This window comes from Nothoprocta perdicaria, unplaced genomic scaffold (assembly GCF_003342845.1).
Source record: "Nothoprocta perdicaria isolate Ctin4 unplaced genomic scaffold, notPer1 scaffold_1, whole genome shotgun sequence".
Taxonomy (NCBI): domain Eukaryota; kingdom Metazoa; phylum Chordata; class Aves; order Tinamiformes; family Tinamidae; genus Nothoprocta; species Nothoprocta perdicaria.
Genome location: NW_020454093.1, coordinates 4,630,164 through 4,650,580, shown reverse-complemented (window position 1 = coordinate 4,650,580; position 20,417 = coordinate 4,630,164). Strand labels below are relative to the sequence as shown.

General features: G+C 36.8%; 1 protein-coding gene across 1 annotated transcript in view; it reads left to right on the top strand.

Annotated features, from left to right (window-relative positions):
* The window catches only part of AP3B1 (adaptor related protein complex 3 subunit beta 1), a 121,247-nt gene that overhangs the window by 17,036 nt on the left and 83,794 nt on the right, over positions 1-20,417 (top strand). Inside the window, exons 4-7 of the mRNA XM_026036603.1 lie at positions 619-714; positions 2,036-2,196; positions 6,130-6,196; positions 14,613-14,795. Of these exons, the coding sequence (XP_025892388.1) occupies positions 619-714; positions 2,036-2,196; positions 6,130-6,196; positions 14,613-14,795 (507 nt within the window). The remainder of the gene's footprint in view (positions 1-618; positions 715-2,035; positions 2,197-6,129; positions 6,197-14,612; positions 14,796-20,417) is intronic.

Genomic DNA, 20,417 nt, shown 5'->3' with positions numbered 1-20,417 from the left:
CATCCTTTGTAATGTGCTTATGAATGACTGCGTCACTTGAATGCTTGTAATCAGGGCAAGGTGTATCTAATACCCTTAGCTTTTGTACAAAGCATAGTCAGAAGTGCTCTTTTAATCAAAGTTAAATAGTGTAAGTTACTGCCCTTCAGCTGCAAGTTGTATTCCCTTTCAGATGTGTTAAAGTAATCGAATTTTAGAGCAAAATAAAATGGGCCTGCTGAAATTCTTAACAATTGTAGTTTAGTCTATGTTGCTTTTATTAAGAATGGATAGGATTGCTCAGGTGGTCAGCTGCTGTGTGACAATTTTTTTTAGATTATTCAAGTGTCTATGTATTAATACATTCTGCAAAGCAGTACTCTATTATTAGCCTGCATCTGACCATACCTTTGATTAGGTAATTTTACGGCATCTCAGAGTATTTTTTCTTAAAAGATTTACAGTAAATCATAAGACATTTGAGAAGTCCATTTTGATATTACTAAGCATGTGACTATTCCAGTGATATATTCTTGCATTCCTTCAAAGAATAAAATATTGATGAAAATATGCAATCTAGAGTTCAGTTTTACAGAATAGCAAAACTTACTGATAATGCTGTCTATGTTGTATTTTCAGATTAAAAAGCTTGTGTATGTTTACCTGATGCGTTATGCAGAAGAGCAGCAGGACTTAGCTTTATTGTCCATCAGTACTTTTCAGCGTGCTTTAAAGGTGAGAACCTTTTTAAACAATAGCATTTCATTGAGAGTCCTGAGGCAGTATCACAAAGAAAAAGAGGTTTGTGCAAGTGCGATCTAGTAAACTAAAGTATGTAGGTATCTGCATCTGGTAGAGCAGTCTGAAGTTACTGTGTTGTTTACACATTTTATCCTTTTTATGCAGCCTCAAATCCCATGGGGCAGCTAAGGCTGCTTAAATTGGAACTATTTCACTAATGCCATGCAGCTGATTGTACATATGGATGGATGAAGACCTAGTTGTTACCCTGGATCAGTTGTTTCTTCTGTTTTGTGTAAAAGATGCTAATGTGCAACAGAAGTGGAAAATAAAACTTAAATTATTCATGTGTCATGCATGTAACTTTCAATAAAAAGTAAAATAAAAATCGGGGAGTAGGGTTAGAACACAAAAGCTAAGATTGCCTTTGAAGTGTGCTCTAACTATAAATAGTTAGAAAGGTTTATTAATTCTTGGCCCTTTAGTTTGACCTGTTTTTTAAAATAAAGTTTTCTTTTCTCTTATGTCTTGTAAGGCTGCTTCAGGTTTGTAATTAATTTCTGTTGCATCACTGATCCAGACCATAGCTCTTCCTTCTCCCCACTCCCCTTACCCTGCCAAGTCCCAAGCCCATGACTGATGTTTTGGTTTAGAATAATGGTGCCTCCAAGTGCACATTTTGTGCTATTGTTGGATCTCCAAGCTGATCCTAGCCTTATAAAGGGAGGCAGAAAATTGGGAGCCAAGAAGGGTAGGTAAAAGAGCATGTTAAAACATTAAGCTTAAGACTCTTGCTCATTCTTAACAAATTCCAATTTAATACTAACTTTAGATCATGTTTTGCAGTAAAAATGAAAATGCATGTGTACTTAGGCAGAAGCTGAGTAGGAGCTTCAGAACAGAGAAAGATAGGCACAACTGGTAATGAATTTATTTAATAAAATTGAGCCAGGTGTGTCTTTCAGAATATCTGAATCCCACTTGAATTGTAGAAAATATTTTATATCATTAAATGAGATATTAATCTTTCCTAGTCCTCCATATTCATTTAAGCACACTGTTAATTCTTTTCTTTGTTAGATTTTCATGTTTGCTGCTTTTCCTCCCCTCCCGTGGCGCAGTTGTGAAACATTATTGTGTGAAGTTTGGCATATTTTCCTATTCTTGTGGCCTTAAGCTGAAAGCTTGACTGATAATACAAATGCAGAAAAAGGTGATTTAATGTGCTCTAATTAGCATAAACATTATAGAGGATTTAATGATGCATTTCCACAATATCTTCTCTTTTTTCCTTCCCTTCCCTCTTTTTTTTTAGGATCCTAATCAGTTAATACGTGCAAGTGCATTAAGAGTTTTATCCAGTATCCGTGTGCCAATTATTGTTCCTATTATGATGCTTGCTATTAAAGAAGCTTCTTCAGATTTATCTCCTTATGTGAGGAAGAATGCAGCCCATGCAATCCAAAAACTATACAGGTGAGTAATGCTCACATATGTTAAGAATTATGCAGTACATGCCGGCCAAATTAGTCTTTTTTATTATCCTTATACTATCAAGGATGTCTTTTTTTCTTTTGTGCTGTTCAGTAGCAAGTGCTGTGGCCAGATTATATTGTTAATGGCACAGAATATAGAAGTGGAAAAAACAAGGTACTGACAGGAAGGGTGCAGAGAGGACTGGCCCTTTTGGTTATGTTGAATTAAGGTAGCTTAGAAAGTGAAGACTTGGAAAGGGTAGAGTGGATTCCTAGCAATAGTAAGCCTTGAGTTGGTTTAGTTTGAGTACAGTTTCTTCAGATGGAGTGAATTATAAGGGCAATTATGGGGTTTCATTTTAGTTTAGTGTGTTTTATTGACTGTACTTCATTTAAACCCTGCAAGGGCCAAAAGTGCTTTTATTGAAATATTCTGAAGATACTTTTTTTGATCTTCTACTTTTTTTTCAGAACAGGTAGGTTCAGTGTAGCAACTTGTGCTTGATGCAGTCTGCAGATTACTTACCTGCAGTGATCAGATGTAGAGTGAGGTCAGGCAAGCATTCTGGTGAGCAGCATGTTTACACCTGAACTGCTACTTTTATCCCCTTATCCCTCTGTTTCCTTATGCTTGCTGCTCCCCAAATGACCCTGATTCATATCTTTTTCTGCCTTTAGTTCCTTCATATAATATTTCATAATCTAGATGATTCCTATATTCCATAATACATCTTGTAGATAGTAACAGTCCAGTCTGAAAGATTCTCTTGAGAGCTTCTCCTGTTGACTCCCAGTGGCTGGTGTCACCCCTGGCCGGCCAGGGCAGGGGCTCCCTTTGGCAGCCTCTTTTACTGGAGCCCCTCTGCCTGTCCTTTAGGTTGTCCTTCGTGTGAGTGGAGATGGACATTTTAGGAGTTTATCACTGTGCTGTGATGCCCTAGAGGTTAGCTGGGTTCCCCCGTTTGCCTTTATTCCTCTATGCCCCTATGTGTGCGTGTGTGTGTGAGGACCAGGCCTTTTGTCACATAACCAAACAATGGAAATGGCACTCAAGTTTCCTTTTTGCTATTTGAATAACTTTTTGTTAGCAGCTGATTAAAAGATATTTCCAGCATATACAAGGATTTTGGCCTGAATTATTTTATTCTTATTTTTTCTCCAGTAATAGCAAAACTATTTGGAAGAGTTTCACAGTATTGAGTCTGTGCCAACAGCAGTATTTCTGTATCTGGACAATAGGATAATTCAAGGGACCTTAATTTAAACTAATGCATATTCTATGTCTTTGTTTCATCATAGACCAAGATTTATTTTACTAGTCCAAACTAAAGAGCTTATTGGTGCAAAATAGGAAGATGCTGAAATCTGGCTTGCTGCTTAAAGGACCATTTATCCATGTTTCATCCAATCATCCAAATAAGATTGCATCTTTGACCTCCTTGACCTCTGTCGGTGGTTCACATAAGTGTGTTGTACTTATGTGATAGCAGCAGCCAGACTTTCGCAGACATTCTTGAAAAGTTTTTATCTAAGATATTTATCTCCAGCAGCAGAGCCTGTAGAAGCAGGCCACACTCCCTTTTAGTTCCTATGAATTCCCAACTGGCAGTACAATGGACTTGTCCAGTGTAGTAATTCCTGTCTGTTTTCCCTTGCTGATTAAAATAGTGTTGCCTAAAGGTACCCTAAATGGTTTTGAGGGCCTGTCCATCATTGTAAGAGTTCTCACTTTGTGCAAACCTCCTAGGCATCATAACATGGGTTTTCAAACTCTTGTAGTTCCGATCTGTTTCTTACCTGGACTAGAGTTTACTTGATTGTTAGCTGAGAATAGAGTCAAAACTTTTAACAGAAGTAAGTGTTACTGGTTATAGGATTTGGGAAGTGTTTAGAGAAAGCGTGTGACCTCTTATCATCATTCATTCAAAACTTATTCATACAATCATCTCATCCTGTGGTATTGGCTTACCATAGGAATGGGGAGACAGGACAGTTTTCTGGATTGTGTCAAGAAGCAGCAAAACTGATGAAAGAGGTTGTCAAATTAACCTGTCCATAGGCAGGAGCAGTTGGCTTGCCTGCAAATAAGTCTTTAACTGGCAATCTTGGCAGACATTTCAGCAGGGATCGCAACTGGTAGCTTAACAATTCAGTGGTAAAATCATATACTGTTATCGAGGTCATATTTCAGCTTATTTGTAATGAGCAAGAAGTGTCCAAAGACTCTCTCTGTAGATTGTCAGAATTGGGATTCTGCAAGGAAAAGATTTTTAATTTGGAAATCACTCAACAGTTCATTTATTCCTTTATGTCCAATTAGTCCATCTTCTGAAAGAGTTTGAGCAAGAAAAAAGTATCAGGTTATTCTAATAGTGCCTGTATGCTTCATTTACTAGTTTGTTTCCATAACTTCTCTACCTGTTTGATAGTTCTGTAGTTCATTTGCTGCTCCAGCCAGACTTCCTGATGTAGGTTCGATACTCCAATCATCCTAGTGTTCAGTGTCATGGTGTTTGGATGGATGTCTGACCTAAAAGAGCTTGTTCATTAGTGGCTTAATCAATCCTAACAGCTTGAAGCCTACATAGCCAAACAGAAAAGATTTAAGGCATAGTGTGAACAACAACATTTGTGCCCAATGCAATCAACATTACTGGGTACATTGGAGTAATTTTATCATTGAAAATGTCAGGTCTCCTGCTTATTTCACTTCAAGCGCACTTCAAAGCTATTAGTATCTTCTCTCAGCAGATAAGTCTGCTATGTCCTTGCACTTAGTCACAGCAAAATTTGGAAAAGGACTTTTTAACATTTTGGTCATTGCTGTTGATAGATACCATAGTATTACTAACAAATGCCATAATGGGATCAGAATCACTTGGGGCTCTTTTGTCTGTTCTGTCCTGCCCGTTCCCTTTTTTTTTTTTCCTCCTCCCTCCTTCCTCCCTTCAAAGATGCTGCCTTTCTTGTCTAAAACCTCAGCAAAGAGGAGATAGAACTGTGGAAATTATAAGAGCCCTTACTGAAGATTGTCTTGACATCTCATCCAAATTTTTTTACTTAGTATTTTGGTGGTTGGAAGTTTTTCTTATTTTCCATTATCTGCTAGTGAGAAAGTTTTTTACTTATCTATTTCTTTAGATCTTAAAAATTGCTATAAAATTTAAAGTAAAGCATGTTAGACTTGACTCTTCCTGTAAAGGTTGATCCTTTACAGAAGATCAGAGATATTTTTGACAATAACAGATGCTGAAACAAGATGGCATTGTAGAAGTACCTAAGGAATTATGTGCTGGTGTGTTTTATGTTTCCATTTAGCATGCTCTAGTATTGCTGAGTATCAGAGCTTTAACAAAGCAGTGTTCAGCTGGACAGCCACTTTGTGAGTCTGCAGCTGGAAGTGACATATTGTGCATCAGGGCAGTTCATCACTGCCTATTACAATTGAAGTGCATAATATTTACCAAATGCTTCCTTACTTATCTGTAACAATATCCACAATGACATGACACAATCTTATCTGTATGCTTTTCTATAACAATATCCACAATGGCATCCATAATGTTTCCAAGTTGTAAAACTACTTATTTGTATAAATAGCTTTTCGAATGTAGCCTTGCACACCAACTTGACTGATATATATTTGTGTGTGTATGTATATGTGTATATATATGCTTGAATACAACATTCTAAACTCTGAATTCTAGCACTTCTGTCTAGAATAGTAGCATTAACAAAATATCATACCTGCATCTTTTTGTCAGTAACTATTTGGAATGCCTGATTTTACTGAAAGTGGCTTCTTCAGCATTCTTGGTTTCCAGCTTATGTCTGCAGGTCCACAAACATCTCTTAATATCTGGTGTATCTGATCAAATATGTAAAGGGAATATTGAAAGAAGTTAATAAATTGTCCTTTATTTTTTCCTTCTAGTCTTGATCCAGAGCAAAAAGAAATGTTAATTGAAGTGATAGAAAAGCTTTTGAAGGATAGAAGTACGGTAAGCGATAAATTTTTAAGAGTTACACCAAGGGTTGTCATTCAACAGTATGTGATATGCTTGCCTAGCCCTTCCTAATATGCTTCTAAATAGATCTATTATATCTTATTTGTGTGTTGTGCTATGGATGTAATGTCGATCATCTCTTTTAATAATACTCGTAATTTTGTGTGTATCACAGGATTTTGTTCTTAATATGTTTTCCTTTTGTAGAATTTTTAAACTTTGAAACTGAAATTTATAGGGTGATATGAATCAGTGTACAAGTCCGTATAAACATTTATAGATAGCTGGATCGTTTCTATTTGGCTATGACATTATAAGAATAAATTAAGTACTGACCGTGCATAGTGTTCTCATTGACATTAGTTGACTTCATAGTGTGTTTCACTGTTAACCCGTGGTGCTTGGAGTGCATATACTTGTTGCAAATTTTTCTGCCTCCAATCTAGCAGGTCCTGTAAATTAATGTCCAATGACAGTTATTGTGGATGTAGTGCTCCTATTATGTTTTGCCTGCCTATTATAGAAATGGGATTTCTATAAATTCATGTGAACTCTTGAATGTCTCATGATGTCTCATGATGTCTCAGAAATTCAGAATCAAATATTTTTCTTTATGTATCAACTGTGAGCAAATTTCCCAAGTCTAAATCAAAAATGTAATTGAGCAATGAGTCAAAGACTTCAGATAGAAGTCAGAGTTGGCATTAACACACTTCTTATGTTCTTGTTTAAATGACTAATTCAGTCTATGTAGTGATTTTGGATTAAATGGAACTATTGTTTGGTATCCAGTGGCGTTTTGATTCATCTGCTGTTAGCCTGGGGTTTCTTTGTAACACCCAGAGATATATCTTCTGTTGTTCTAGTAGAGTCCAGGTGTCCAGCAAGTAAGTGGTGTTGTTCCCTAATAGACATCTAGCAGCTTCCACTGAAGGGTTGCTGAAGGAGTGTCAGAGCTTAATGGCTCGGCAGACAGTAAATCAGTGAGTTAGCTCTCCTGGCTGCATCCGTGCTTGACCTGTGCTCATTTGTCAGAGGCCCTTATGCTTCTGTGGAGTTGCCCCCCAGTGGTTCTTTGTGTGTTTTCTTTTTGTGGCTCATGCTCTTGGGGTGCCTGCAATCTGTGAATGTGCGATTCAATTCTCTTTACCTGCAGGGGCATAACACACTGAGAAGCCATCTCGCTTGCTTTCCATTGTGGGGGGCAGGAAAATGAAGTCTTTGCATTTTCGCCCTGTTCGCCAGTCCTTATGACTTAAATGATTATCTGTTGGGTGATTTGTCATGTGCTTTAACAAAGTTGGGGAGAAAACATGTATACAGATGTAGGACTTGCTTTTTGCAACACACTGCCCCTTGGATATTTTTACAAGCTTAATGCTCACTGCTAAGTAAACACTATAATTTTGGTGCTCTAAATGGACCCAGGACACAGTATTTATGAAGATAGCAGTTGGACCAACAGTCAAGGCTGTGTTGTTTTTTCCAAGCACATTCAAGAAGCTATGAATGATGCTATAGAATTAGGTTTCCTGGACCTCTTCAGAGAAGCCTTCTTGCTTGACACTGTGGCAACTACTGCACCTTTTTCTTCTCTGGTCTGAACTCTAGCAGGGCTTGTTTCTAGTCTAGGTTGAGACGTTTGAGCTTTGAAAGTTCTATTTCTTAAAGAAGCAGTTGTTATTCCAGAAGGGAACAGTCCAACTTGTTTCTAGGATTCCCTGAATTGAAACAAAACACTGTTAATATGTGTTGTTTTATCCTAAGCTCCAAAGTCTCTCGTGATCTAAAATGAATCTGCGTTTGTTTAGTTGTTGATAGTTTGTCTTTGGGAGGACCAGTTGAGCGAGGAAGAGTAGTTGCATTGTGGTGACTGCAGAAGCTCTAATTAGGTTTGTCCCTTTCCTTGATAGAAGAACTACCTGGACTTGGATAAGCAAATGAACTGGACTGAATGCCTGCTTCCTTTATTTTCCTTGTACTTCTAGATAACTGAGCAAATGATGTGATTACGTAAAGGAAAGGAAGTATTTTAGAAAGGATATGTAGAAAGGAAGGTATTTTAGGGTAAACTAAACTTGATCTTTTGGCTTTAGGGTAGAGTGTTTGAGGAAGGAGGTGTTGCTTTTTGTCCTACTGAGTAGGACATTATATTGGCAACCTGTATATTTAACCACTATCATTATGAAAAAAAAAAAAGTACATTAATCATGCCTATATGCAAAATGATACAGCATTGAAAAAAGATTTTCCATGTTAGTGTTGAATGGGATTCTTGCGCACAGTCTGAACCTGGAGAGGAAAAAAAAAAAAAGAGAAGACCTTCTGACTTGCATTTGACTGACTTATTTTGAACCAACAAATGCATTCCTGATCGAGTATCTAAAGCTGCACTTTTTTCAATATGACATTACAGTTTCAGTATTTTGATTTTAAATCAGAAAACTTCAAGGGATATTAACATTTAAAAAACACTACTTTAAGTCTTCATTTCTGTAAGCTATTACATTAATTTTAAGGCTGTGTGTTGAAAGACTGGTACGTAATAATTACTTTTGATGAGAATGGAACTGTGATCCTTTGATTTCAGCTTTTTGCTTTTAATAGTATATCTATTATTTATTGTTAGTATAATAATTGTTTGCTATAATTGTATACTATATTTTTTAGTATATCTAAGTATATCTTAGTATATCTTTTTTTACAAACACATACTAAAATATGTATGCAGGATTGAGACTGAGGTTAGTAATTTATGTAATGGAGTATTTTTAAGATGAAAAGCATATTTAAATTTGTAAATTGTGAAGTGAGTTGGGCTAAGCTTAACTGTTCTTACCTTGGTTGATGGTTGGATTGTGTACTTTAAAATATTGCGCTTGTATTACAGAATTGTTTTGAATTGCCAAAATAAGCAAAAAATACTGAAGTTGTTGGTTCACACATTCTTATTTTGTTAGATTAATGCTTTAATGTTTGCATTAGATGAGAAATGAAAAAAAATTACTTCAAAAAAAAACCTAAGGGATTGGAAATTTTTATTTCCTTTTACAAAAATTTTCTGCTTTTATCATAAACTATGAGGAGTTGCATGCTGATACTTATAGGCTTTATTTAGATTAGAGTTGAGAATTAAAAAAAAAAAATTACATAGGCTTATTCCAGGTTGTTGTTTTTCAATGAACAAAACTCTCCGTTTTTTTTGCCAATGAGTTTCTCACGTACCTGACTCCAAATACTGAACCTTTTTTTTTAAATATAAGGAAGCTAAAGAGGAAGGAGGAAAAAAAAAGATGGGGGTACACAACTTAACATGAAGAATGTAATATATCAGCATCTTGTTTAGCTCCAGAGGAGCTGTATGCTTATTCTATCACATTGCATGATAAATGTGTAAATAGAGTTGTTATCATTTTGCCTTTGTGTGTGTGTTAACATTGTAGTTTGCTATGGTCTGCACATAGGTATTGAGTGTATTTAAAAATGTGTTGCTATTTTCCATTGTCTTCAGCTCTAAACTGATGTTATTTTGTTTGCACAAATGCTTATGAAAGGGCTATGATGCCTGCGTTAAAATCTTGTATCATGTAGTTTATTTATGAGTGTTCTTTTGGTAACAAGAAAGGGTAATGAAATAATCACCATAATTTTGCAGCGTATCCTAAGTTGTTGTTATTCTAGTCCTTTCTCTGGGGTCATATAGTGCTATAGAGTCCTAAACTCCTCTAAAAGAACATGTTAGTCGGAGTTGTGGATGCTCATTGGGTCCCAAATATGAATTCCCAATGTCATATTCTCAGAAACCTATGAAGAAATATTGGGTGGGACAGAGGCAGATTTGGGATGGAGTCTTGGTAGTGAATTGAGTTACTACATGGCATTTGATTTATTGCTCCTTAAGGCTTGTACTATATTTTCCAGGGATTTAATTTTCCTTTAACTTCTACTAAAACATTTCCTGGTTAATGAGACTATCTTAATCACATTAAACTAATCTTAATACCTCTGATGTGAAAATTTACTCTGAAATACACCTCAATTTACTGTAATAAGTGCGATCTGGTAACAATACAAGTTCCACTTTGGAGATAAAAAGGCTTTATCCAAATGAGTAAGTATTGAGATTGCCTCTACAGACTGCCAGGTTACTAGATGAAGCACAGATTCCTGGGAAGTCAGACCTTTAACATTAAAAAATGATCCTGGAAATTGGTGATGTCTTTGCAATGAGAATCTTAATCTTTTAAACTAAAGCAGTGCCTTTGGGGATTATGAGAAGAGAAAGCAGGGCTCTTGACTTGTCCACAGTAGGCTTCTGGTAGTAAATGTTTTTGCACAGAGCTAAAATGGGTGGCTAAGTCAGTGTTTTCATAACTTATTGATTTAATGTTGGTAAAAGCTTCACTTTTGTGGGAAAAAAATGCTAAGTTTTTGCAGATGTTTTATTGTGATAGATCTATTATCCAGCTATTAGAAGATAAATGACTGATCTTTTCCAGTTTCCCTGCTTTCAGAAAATTGAAATAAGAAGGGGAATATCATTTGGGCTGTATGATTAGGGCAGGTGGGATGGCCATTAATTTAAGAGAGAGGGATCTTGGCAGCGTAGGCCAACTTGCACTATATTATCAATCAAACCTCGATGCATTTCTTGTGATGACCCAGCACTCTCAGGTTTTTGCAGCGTTAATTAGAATTCATGACAAAATAGATGCAAGGAAACATTTTGTACCCTTCATAATTTTATAGAAAATTTATTGTTATTAGAGGAACCATTTGCTTAGTGTGATTTTTTTCATTACCAGCTTGTCAACTAGCATAGATAATCTGGAGAAAATATGAACTCCATAGATTGGGTGTCACCTTTGTTGATGGTTCATGTAGTTTACCTTGGAGCACAGCTAATGGCTGAAGTTCATAGCAACAGCACAGAAAAACGTGGTAACCAGCGGAAGACAAATGAACCATGTTTATTGCTTTAATATAAAAAATACATAAATGGAAAGCAGCATTTGAATTTGATGAGCTCATTGCTAGTTTTGTTGGAGTGATTTATATTTTCTCCTTATACAAAAAGCTATTATTGACACAGTGAGATGGAAATTAACTGACTGTTTTTTGGAAACCAATATTTTTTGGTTTTATATTCTGATTGAATCATTTTGTTTCAGTTCTAAATATTTTTATGGAATGTTGAGCATTTAATAAACAAAGATTATTAGCTATTCCTCTGATGGTTAGGTGCATGGTAGGATTGTAGTGTAAGAGAAGCAGTGTCAACTATAAAATAACCTTTTTTTAAGAAAGCACAAAGAAATTTCCTGAGAGATCCTTTTGTTACCGATGCACTTGGAATCTGTTAAATATCCTTCCATTTTCTTCCCCTAAAATGAAAAGCTTATTTTCGGAAAATGCAGTAGTGGACATAATCTTAAACTATGTGCTGATGGCAGTTCCTGAATAACTCACAAAACAAGGTACTTGCCCCAGAAATAAAAGATAGTGATAAAAACTCAACCATGTAACCCAAAATGCAAGAGGTACGTGGGATGATCAAGACTCTTGTGTTCTGTTTTGGAAAAGTCAATCCAAAGTGACAGCACACTCGTTGTAAACCTGAGTAGTTGACCATTGTGAATTGATATATGTAACAGAAGCATATATATTGAAATGTTGGTATTTAGGTATGACTCAAATGCTTTTTGTCAGACTGTATTTTACTACAATAATTGAACTTTTAAAAAGCCAGTGCTGCTCGTGTTCGGGCTGTTTTCTGCTTACTGCTGTTGCTCCAACTCTGCTGCAGAAACAAGACGCACACCAGTTGTATGTCACACCTGTGATCCAGCATAAATTCTTGTCCCATTGAGATTTGCAAAGGGACTTGTGAGTCTGTGGCTTTGCAGACTAAGTAGACTGCAGTTGCTGAGTATAAAATACTCATTGCTGTCTGAGAGGAAATTAATGTTTGCTCAGCCTTTTAGTGAATCAGCTTGGATGAAATTGTTTTAGGAATATATTTTAGTTATCCATTCTGTGGAAAGTGTTTGCAGTTTTAAAAGAAATTGAAATTAGTGTTAAATGTATTATTCTATTATGTCAGTTTTGGGCTATATCCTTTCTAAATAAAGGAAAAATACAACATAATATGTACAATACTAGCAGTAGAAGACAAAAGTATCTACTCCAGAACTTCTGTGGGATACCAGTGTCTGTGTTTTTCTTTGCCTTTCAGCCTAGCTGGGTATGTTAGAATATCACGCTGGGACTACTTTATGATGTTAAATCAATCTATGAGTCAGTTTCTCTCCTCTTTTCTCCACCAGTCTTCTGTGTGTGTCTGTTTTACTCCGTATCTCTCACTTTCTCGTTCTCGCCTTTCCCTTGTGTTTAAAACCTGTAAAATGAACCTGTGCCACCTTGTAGCTGTGGAATAGCTGTAACAAAGTCAATGGGACTGTGAGAACACAAGTCTGTGGTCTCGAAGTGTTCATCCCTTTCTTCTAAGTAGCGCCTACTAGACTGCTCTCTGCAAGCTGGCTTGAACTGTAGGTTCAAGGTTTGTGTCCTGGTGAGGTTCTCCCTTGGGAGGGAGAAGTTTTATGCTGGGATCACTTCTCCCTGCTCCCCTTCTGTAGCCCAAGTGCCTGCCCAGGGCTGGACTGATGTGCCGGGAGGGAGCAGCTTTGGACTGGTCAGATTCCCCATCTAAACATCAGCTGAGAGAGGTTTCAAATTGCTTAGTAACTTAAGGCAGGTGCTTACTAGGAAGAAGTATTAGTGCAACAGAAATTAGTGCAAAGCCTCTTTTTTTTTTTTTTTTTTTTTTTTTTTTTTTGTGATGCAGCCAAAAATAGGAAATCACTTTAGGTTGTAAGTGTGTTTTATTTAGCTGTCTTAAAATCTCTGTTGCCTGGAATCAGTTGCATACTTGCTAGGACTAGCAGGGACCAGTATTTGGATGGGGCCAGAGACGATAAATGCAACTTCACGTTTATTCGTATTGGTAATTCATAAAATCCCCACAGAGCCTGGAACTTGTTTAGCATAATAGCAAGACTATATTCTGAGCTGTTTTCTTTTGATTGTAATGTTGGGTGCATACTAATAAACCAAATGTCAGCCAAATACAATGGGGGAAAAACATAACATATGAATATCATTGTATTTAATATTTCTCAAAAAGTACCATTTCAATAAACCGCATTTCTATTTAATTGCTTACTTTGAGTCATTGGGGAAATTTTAGAGGTTGAAATGCAGATCCCCAGTGCTTAGATAAAATATGACATTAATTTGCTGCCAGAAGGCTATACTGCATGCATGCTAACTGCATACATATCAGCTGCTTCATATAAAGTCTCATCATGTAAGTTATTTGGCTTAACATGTACTTCAACACAAGCCAAATCTTAATTAAGGCAATTAGGGGAGGGAGAATAGTAATTCCAGGCACAAAATGACATGTCCTTATAATGAGTGGTCAGCTCTTGGAGCTTTCCCACAGTTAAATCAACTTACTGAGAACATTTTAAGACACCCCTATAAAGGTTTCCTTTAAGACTGACAAAGGTTTAAGTGTTAACATTTTGTGAATTTATTTAACTTTCTTATGAAAACAAGGCTATCTTTATGAGCAGTCTATATGAGGATGTGTGTGTATATATAGATATTTAATGTGTGTATACAGAAGATTTATGTCTTTAGAGAAAAAAAATGGGGAGATAAATCAGGACATAAATGATCAGTTTTTGTAACTTTAGTAGAAAAGTGCTCAACAGCATGCATATGTTCTGCTTGTGTTCTCTGAGGGAGAAGTATTAAAGTATCACTATACTATGCCTTTTTGTGTGAAGTGTTTTCATGAAATTCTAAAGATAAAATTTCATCTGACAGTTCATTTAGTCATATCGAGAGAGAAGTTTGGATTCCAGTAGTGTTGGGAAATTTACCCCGACTCCTTTTCAGTTTGATCATACCAGTGTTAGTGAGGGGTCCCAACAGGCCTTGTCAGCAGCATCGCTGTATTATACTTGTTGTTTCCCATTATTGCTAATTTAATTGCAAGTTCTCTGATAACTTACTTGGAAGCTATAACTGTGCAAATATTTTTTTATGCTCACATTATGTTGTGTGTTCAGAGTCGGGAGCTAAGATTTAAGTGTCTAATAGAAAGAGTAAATATTTGCTCTGTTCTAATGAATTTACCCCAAATCTATTTTGTATAAGATAAAATATCTGTGAGCTTAGGGAAATCTTCTCCTTCCCCCCTAGTGCCCCCAAAATAAAACCAAATTGATGTTCAAAATATCTTACAGTGTCGAGAAATGTTGGTATTAATTCTGAAGATCACTTGTGGGATGATGTATAGAAGGAATACTGACCTTCTGATTTATGTGTTGTTTTCTAGCTGGTAGCTGGGAGTGTTGTCATGGCATTTGAGGAAGTGTGTCCAGATAGAATAGACCTGATCCACAAGAACTACCGAAAGCTCTGCACCTTGCTGGTCGATGTGGAAGAGTGGGGTCAAGTTGTTATAATCCACATGTTAACACGATATGCACGGACACAGTTTGTGAGCCCATGGAAGAAGGTAAGTGTGTGACTTTGAATTATTTCTTTGCTTTGTTCTCACATTCTGAACTATTTCTATTGTTAGATGTTTCTTCTGTTTCTTACCCATTGCTATATTGATTTACCACGACGTATCCTACAGTGCAGTGATCATAGGCAGAAGAGAGCCTTTTTTCTGTGTTTTGAGTCACATGGTTCTTTCCCAGACTGTATGTAACTCGGAGTTAGAAAGGTTTGCTATTCTGTTCCAAAACTGAGTAGAATGTACTTGACCTCATTGAGGCTTTAAATTTCTAAAACATATTTTCATTATAGATAAGAATACCTGATAGTGCAGCTTACCGAACAATATCAAAGTGGCGACAAGTATCTTAGTATGCTGAGAGGCTGTGTAGAGAGCTACGTATTGTCTATGGAATGACCAATGCAAGAAATCTGTAATGTTCTCATTTTTGTTCTGAATGAGATAATCCCGGAGCCATAGGGAAAGTCTCATAATTTGTTTTTTACTTGAATTTTTCTAGACTGAAGTAGTTCTGCTTTAGCTCAGCAAATGTGCCATAATACTTGGGTTCAGACGTTCTTATTTCAGTGCAGTTGTTGAGCTTTGTGACTAGAACAGATTAGAACAGAATAATTGTGTAAAGCTTTTTGGTTTTGTTCCGTTTTGGTAAGGGTTAGAGTACAGAATGCAATCTGCTGGATTTCAGTGAGTTCCTTCAAGCACTGCCATTTCATACCTTTTGCCTGCGACAGGAATTTAAAGGCAGTGACATTTCATGTTAACAGTTGTATAACATATTAGATGAAAATCGTAAGTAAATATATTGGACAAAGTACTAATGTTAGTCAGGCTTAGTTTACAGCTGGGTTCCCTTCATCTTAAGTAAACAAGGAGTATAATATGCTTTGGGATTAGGAAGGCGTATAGCAAAAATTTCCGATGTGGACTCACTTTTACAATATGATTTGGGTTCTGGAACTCATTTTAAAGTGAGTTATTTTGTTTTTGCTTTTTGTTAACAGTGTATCTTTTCCATAAAATTTCTTAAAATAAGCAAAATCTCTTTAGTTAATGAACTACCTGGATATTATGTTTTACAACATAAAAGGCAGAGTATTCATTGCAGGTTACTTACTAGAAGAAAATAACTTGCACTCTTAATTTCCAAAACTTGATTTAAAGAAAAAGGGAGGGGGAGGAGGAAGGGGGAGATGAAATTAAAATCAATGCCAAGTATCCATTTTACCAAGGGATTAAATCTATGCAAATGGTTAAAAACAGTTTTAGGCTGAGATTGGAGGAAAGAAGAGTGGAAAAAGGAGGTAATGTATTGCTTTGGACAGAGTTTGGAGGCCTTGATGGGATTAGGTCTCTTGAAAAAAGCACACCTCAGTTTTTATTGAAACTGAATGGGTGACAATTATCATTGTGGCTTACGCTATAGGAAATTAGAAGGTTCAAAATACTGGCTGTCGGGCTCCTGCCCATGTCAACCTAAAATTTGTTCATCAGTGGTACAACATTAATAGCACTTGGTTTCCACTTTTATGAGCTTTGGTGCAAAATTTAGTTTGTCTATTTACTCAACAATTAAATTAGCAGAAATCTTTTTGCTGGGGCTAGTTGAAAAGCATGCCTTTGTCAATATGTTCTTAAATGAATACATCATACAACGGAGCATCTTGTGTAGTAGAAGAGATTTTTTAATTTAGTTTATTTGTGTCATTATGGATCAGTATTTAGGCTGTTTATATGTAAATGTATGATTTGAGGAACAATTAAGTGTTGACAAAGTAGATTGCAAGCATATCAATTGCAGTACATTTTCCATAATTTTTCTAACTGACATCTTTGATGATAAATAGTGGATGCCAAGTCAAAGCGGATTATACAGTGCACTAGGAATTCATGGTGCTGTCAGGGAGAAGACCGATTGACTTTAAATTTACATATTAATGAGAAGATTTGTTAAGGGGGTGCTTGACTATAGAAAATAACAGCATATTTATAGGGCACGACATTTTATAAATAAAGCTGATGCAGGAAAATGGAAATTAAACCTATCAGATTAATAAATTCAAGACTTAAAATGCATATTTGCATTTTTATTTACTAAAATTTACCTTCTTGAGAAGTATATGCTGTTATTGTTCAAGTTGAGCTAACTCACAGCAAATAATGGTTTAATGTTTTGAATTCATTTCTTCTGCCCTTAGAAACCTGAATGAATGTTTGAGAAACTACCCACTTATGAAGAAAAATGCTTTTCTGAGCAATATACTTAAAACTGTTGTAATGGAGTTACCCGTTAATTAGGAAAATCTGTTTGTATTTTTTTAACTTATCTGGGTAGTATTTTCAATTGTGATGATGAACACTGATGAAAAATATCCTTGTTTTATTAATCCTGGAATGCTTGATCTCCTTTGAAGCAGTTAGTTTCTGAAAAGCCTTGTTTCATATCGGCTGTATGCATTGGTAACGCTTATTAAACCAAATTGCCCAAGTCACTTATATTCTGGTGTGAAAATATCTGCTCAGAACTAATTGGGAGCAACAATATCAACAATTTGGTAGGTAGTGACACTTACCTGATGGCAGATGGTATTGTAATGTAGTCCATCTTATATGTTTTGTCCCTCTGTTTTCCTAAAAGTTGTTGGATCAGCCAAGTAGTGTGCGAACAGCGCCTGAACGTTTTAGCTTATGGTCTAACACGTGAAATATCAGAGTAGCTGTTGGTTTGCAGGCACGTGTCAGGCTGCAACGCTGCAGCAGTTCACAAGCTTGTTCACAGGCTGTGCAACCATCCTCGTTTCAGCAGCAATAGCCTCTGGAGACAAGGGTGGCAGCAGGCAGGGCCTGCAGCAGCCATCCAAGTGCATGTGTACTAGTATACAGGAGCACTGTCCTGGGGCTTGCTGTGATCTCCTCCTCATCGTCATCACCTGGAAGTCTTCAGCAGTTGTCACAGAGCACAGAAGAGCCGGGAGCCATAGTTGTGCAGAAAACCCATAACTTTCAGGTCAAAGGCAGTTAGCACATCTTCTGTTTCTATTGAGCTCTTCCTCTTTGGATCAAGGTGTGAAACCACATATATAGATGTATATTAGCCTGGCTTGGCCGATAAGATCGGAGGAGGACTGCAGTTTAGAGAAGTTAGGAAATGATGGAGGTCGTGTGATGCTGCTTATTGCTTGTGGTGTTGGTATGCACCTCAAATTGCAGGATTATGGATTCAGTTGTCGTTTCCCTTTTGTTGAAGCCCTTTGAGCATAAAAGGGCCTGGCAAGAGGGACTGCTTTTTATGTTATCTACAGCTTGTACTGCTTAACAGGATGACAGTAACTTAGATCTGTACCTAGGTAGTAATTTAGAGTAACTTAGGTTTTAAACAAAAATTGTCTTAAAGTCAGTTATGGAAAGGATAATACTTGAAATTCTGAAATCTTTTGGTTGCTGTGGTTATAATCCAAGGCAGTAGTTTTGTGATCACTGTATGATAGTCTCCCCTGCCTCTGAAAGCGAGCACTCTTGCCTTTCTGCCTTCCCTTCCCTCCCTTGTTTGGGCTAGTGTTTCTAGGACAATCTGGCTAAGAGAATAAATCCAACAGAAAAATAACTGGAGGGACAGGGAAGGTTAGTGCTTTGCTATGTCTGTTTCCAGTCTGGTTTGCTTCATGCCTGGCACAAGAGAAGTGCAGTTTGTAGATGAAAATGCTGCTGTGCTTTGCAGCAAAGCAAGGCTTTGGTGAGAGACATTTGTTCCAGACATCTGTTGCAGCTAAGTTGTTAAAAGCCAGTGTTCTAGATTTAGCATGCTCGGTCTGAGAACATCCAAGATAGGACCAGGCAGAATTCTTGCCCAGTTGTGACATGTTTGTAAATGACTGTGGGAACAGTAACAAAGGCTGTGAACTGCTACAGTCCTGTATAGTTGGAGACCCTTGAGATCCCTCTCTCTCTGTGACTTGTTCATGGTTTGTGACAGGTTTTTTTAGGCAGATGTTTTGGGTTGGGTTGCTCAGATAAGTGATAATCATCTGGGTTACTTCTGGTGCAACTGTATGGAAGAGAGAATTAGTCCAAGGTGGCTTTGAAGTTCTTACTATATGGATGGGATATGATGCTCTTCTCTCTGACATGTAGTAAAGAACTTGTATGAGTACAAGCTTTCCAAAGGATCTTTAGTTTTGGGGTTTTTTTTTGATTTTTTTTAAAGCTCTTTTTTAGTTTTTTAATTTTTAGGGTTCCTTTAATTTCTCCCTAACTTTTTTCAGTACTATTTTTGAATTTGTACGTATGTTATTGCTTTAAGTTTTTTAATTGTGAAATGCTGTCCTTAAATGTATTTAAAGAGTCTTTTGTGACAGAGGAGTTCACATACATAGCATGTACATGCACCCAGGGTAGCGATAGGAAAATGAGGTGAGGAGTGGAAAGGCAACTGTAGGAATAATCACAGGTTTTTCTGTTTCCTATGTGTGAACTTGTGCTACAGATATCTTCCTTAAAGACAGAAATAGAAGCCCATGGCCTGAAAGATCAGTTATTTACATTCCTAAATTTACTATAACTTGAATTGTTTCAGATTACAGAGCAGGATGTGGGCTGTTAGCCCGGACAAACAGCATGCGTTCATGTTTGGATTTCAGTGAAGTTTTCCATTTACTCTTGAGTTTGTGGATGCATTAAAGCTCTGTCCACCCTAGGTGGACAGCATATTCTCAGCTTTATTTCCATATTAAATGTAACTTTAAGCAAGATCTTAGTTAAGTGTTACCGCATATGCTTAATTTTAACATCAGGCTAATGGAACTTGGTATCTGGCAATTTCTTCATTTAAACTGTTAATACAGTTTAAATATGAAGAGATGTCCTTATGAAGACATTATGAAGAGGTCCTTAAGCTGTATGTCTGGAATAATGTAAAAAAAAGAATTGTACATGCTTTCTGGCACTGCACTATTCTCTTTGGTACTGAGTTAGATAAATGGCAGATCATGTGAAACAGAGTCTATTTGCACTTCCTAGCTGGCAAAGCTAGTGGTCTTGCTTTGTGTTCAATCACTTCATTTTCCCAAGGTTCTGAACTTTCTCAGTGATTTGCCAATTTAGAAAAGCTATTAACTGCACAATTAAATCACATGCTACTGCAAGCAATGAGTGTACTTAATGTGGTTTAACTAAAGGCAGGCACTGCAAGGGAATGCCTCTTCCTGTCCTCCCTTTACCCCTGCTTTCCTTGAGCAGCTCCAGTGATCCTGTGACCACAGCAGGAGCCAGGTCATTTTACTGATTCAAGTGAAAATGAAACTTACTTTAAAAAAAAAAAAGAGTCAATAGAAAGGACAAGAGAAAATTAAGAACATTTGAATCTACTTTTTGAACTCTCATGCTGCCACTTTCCTGCCAGTAGGGACCAAAAAGCCCCACAACTGACCATTATACAGACAGGCCACGTGTTTCTTACTGGATATGTGCTGCAGGTCACTGCCTGCTGAGCTTTTTGCCACCCTTTTCAGCATCTTGCCACTGTATCGACAGTGGTGACGTTTCAGTGGCATCCAGTGCTATAGGGAAGTTTTTCTTGATGGTCTGATTTTTGGCTATGCTTAATCATTAGGCTCAGCCAGC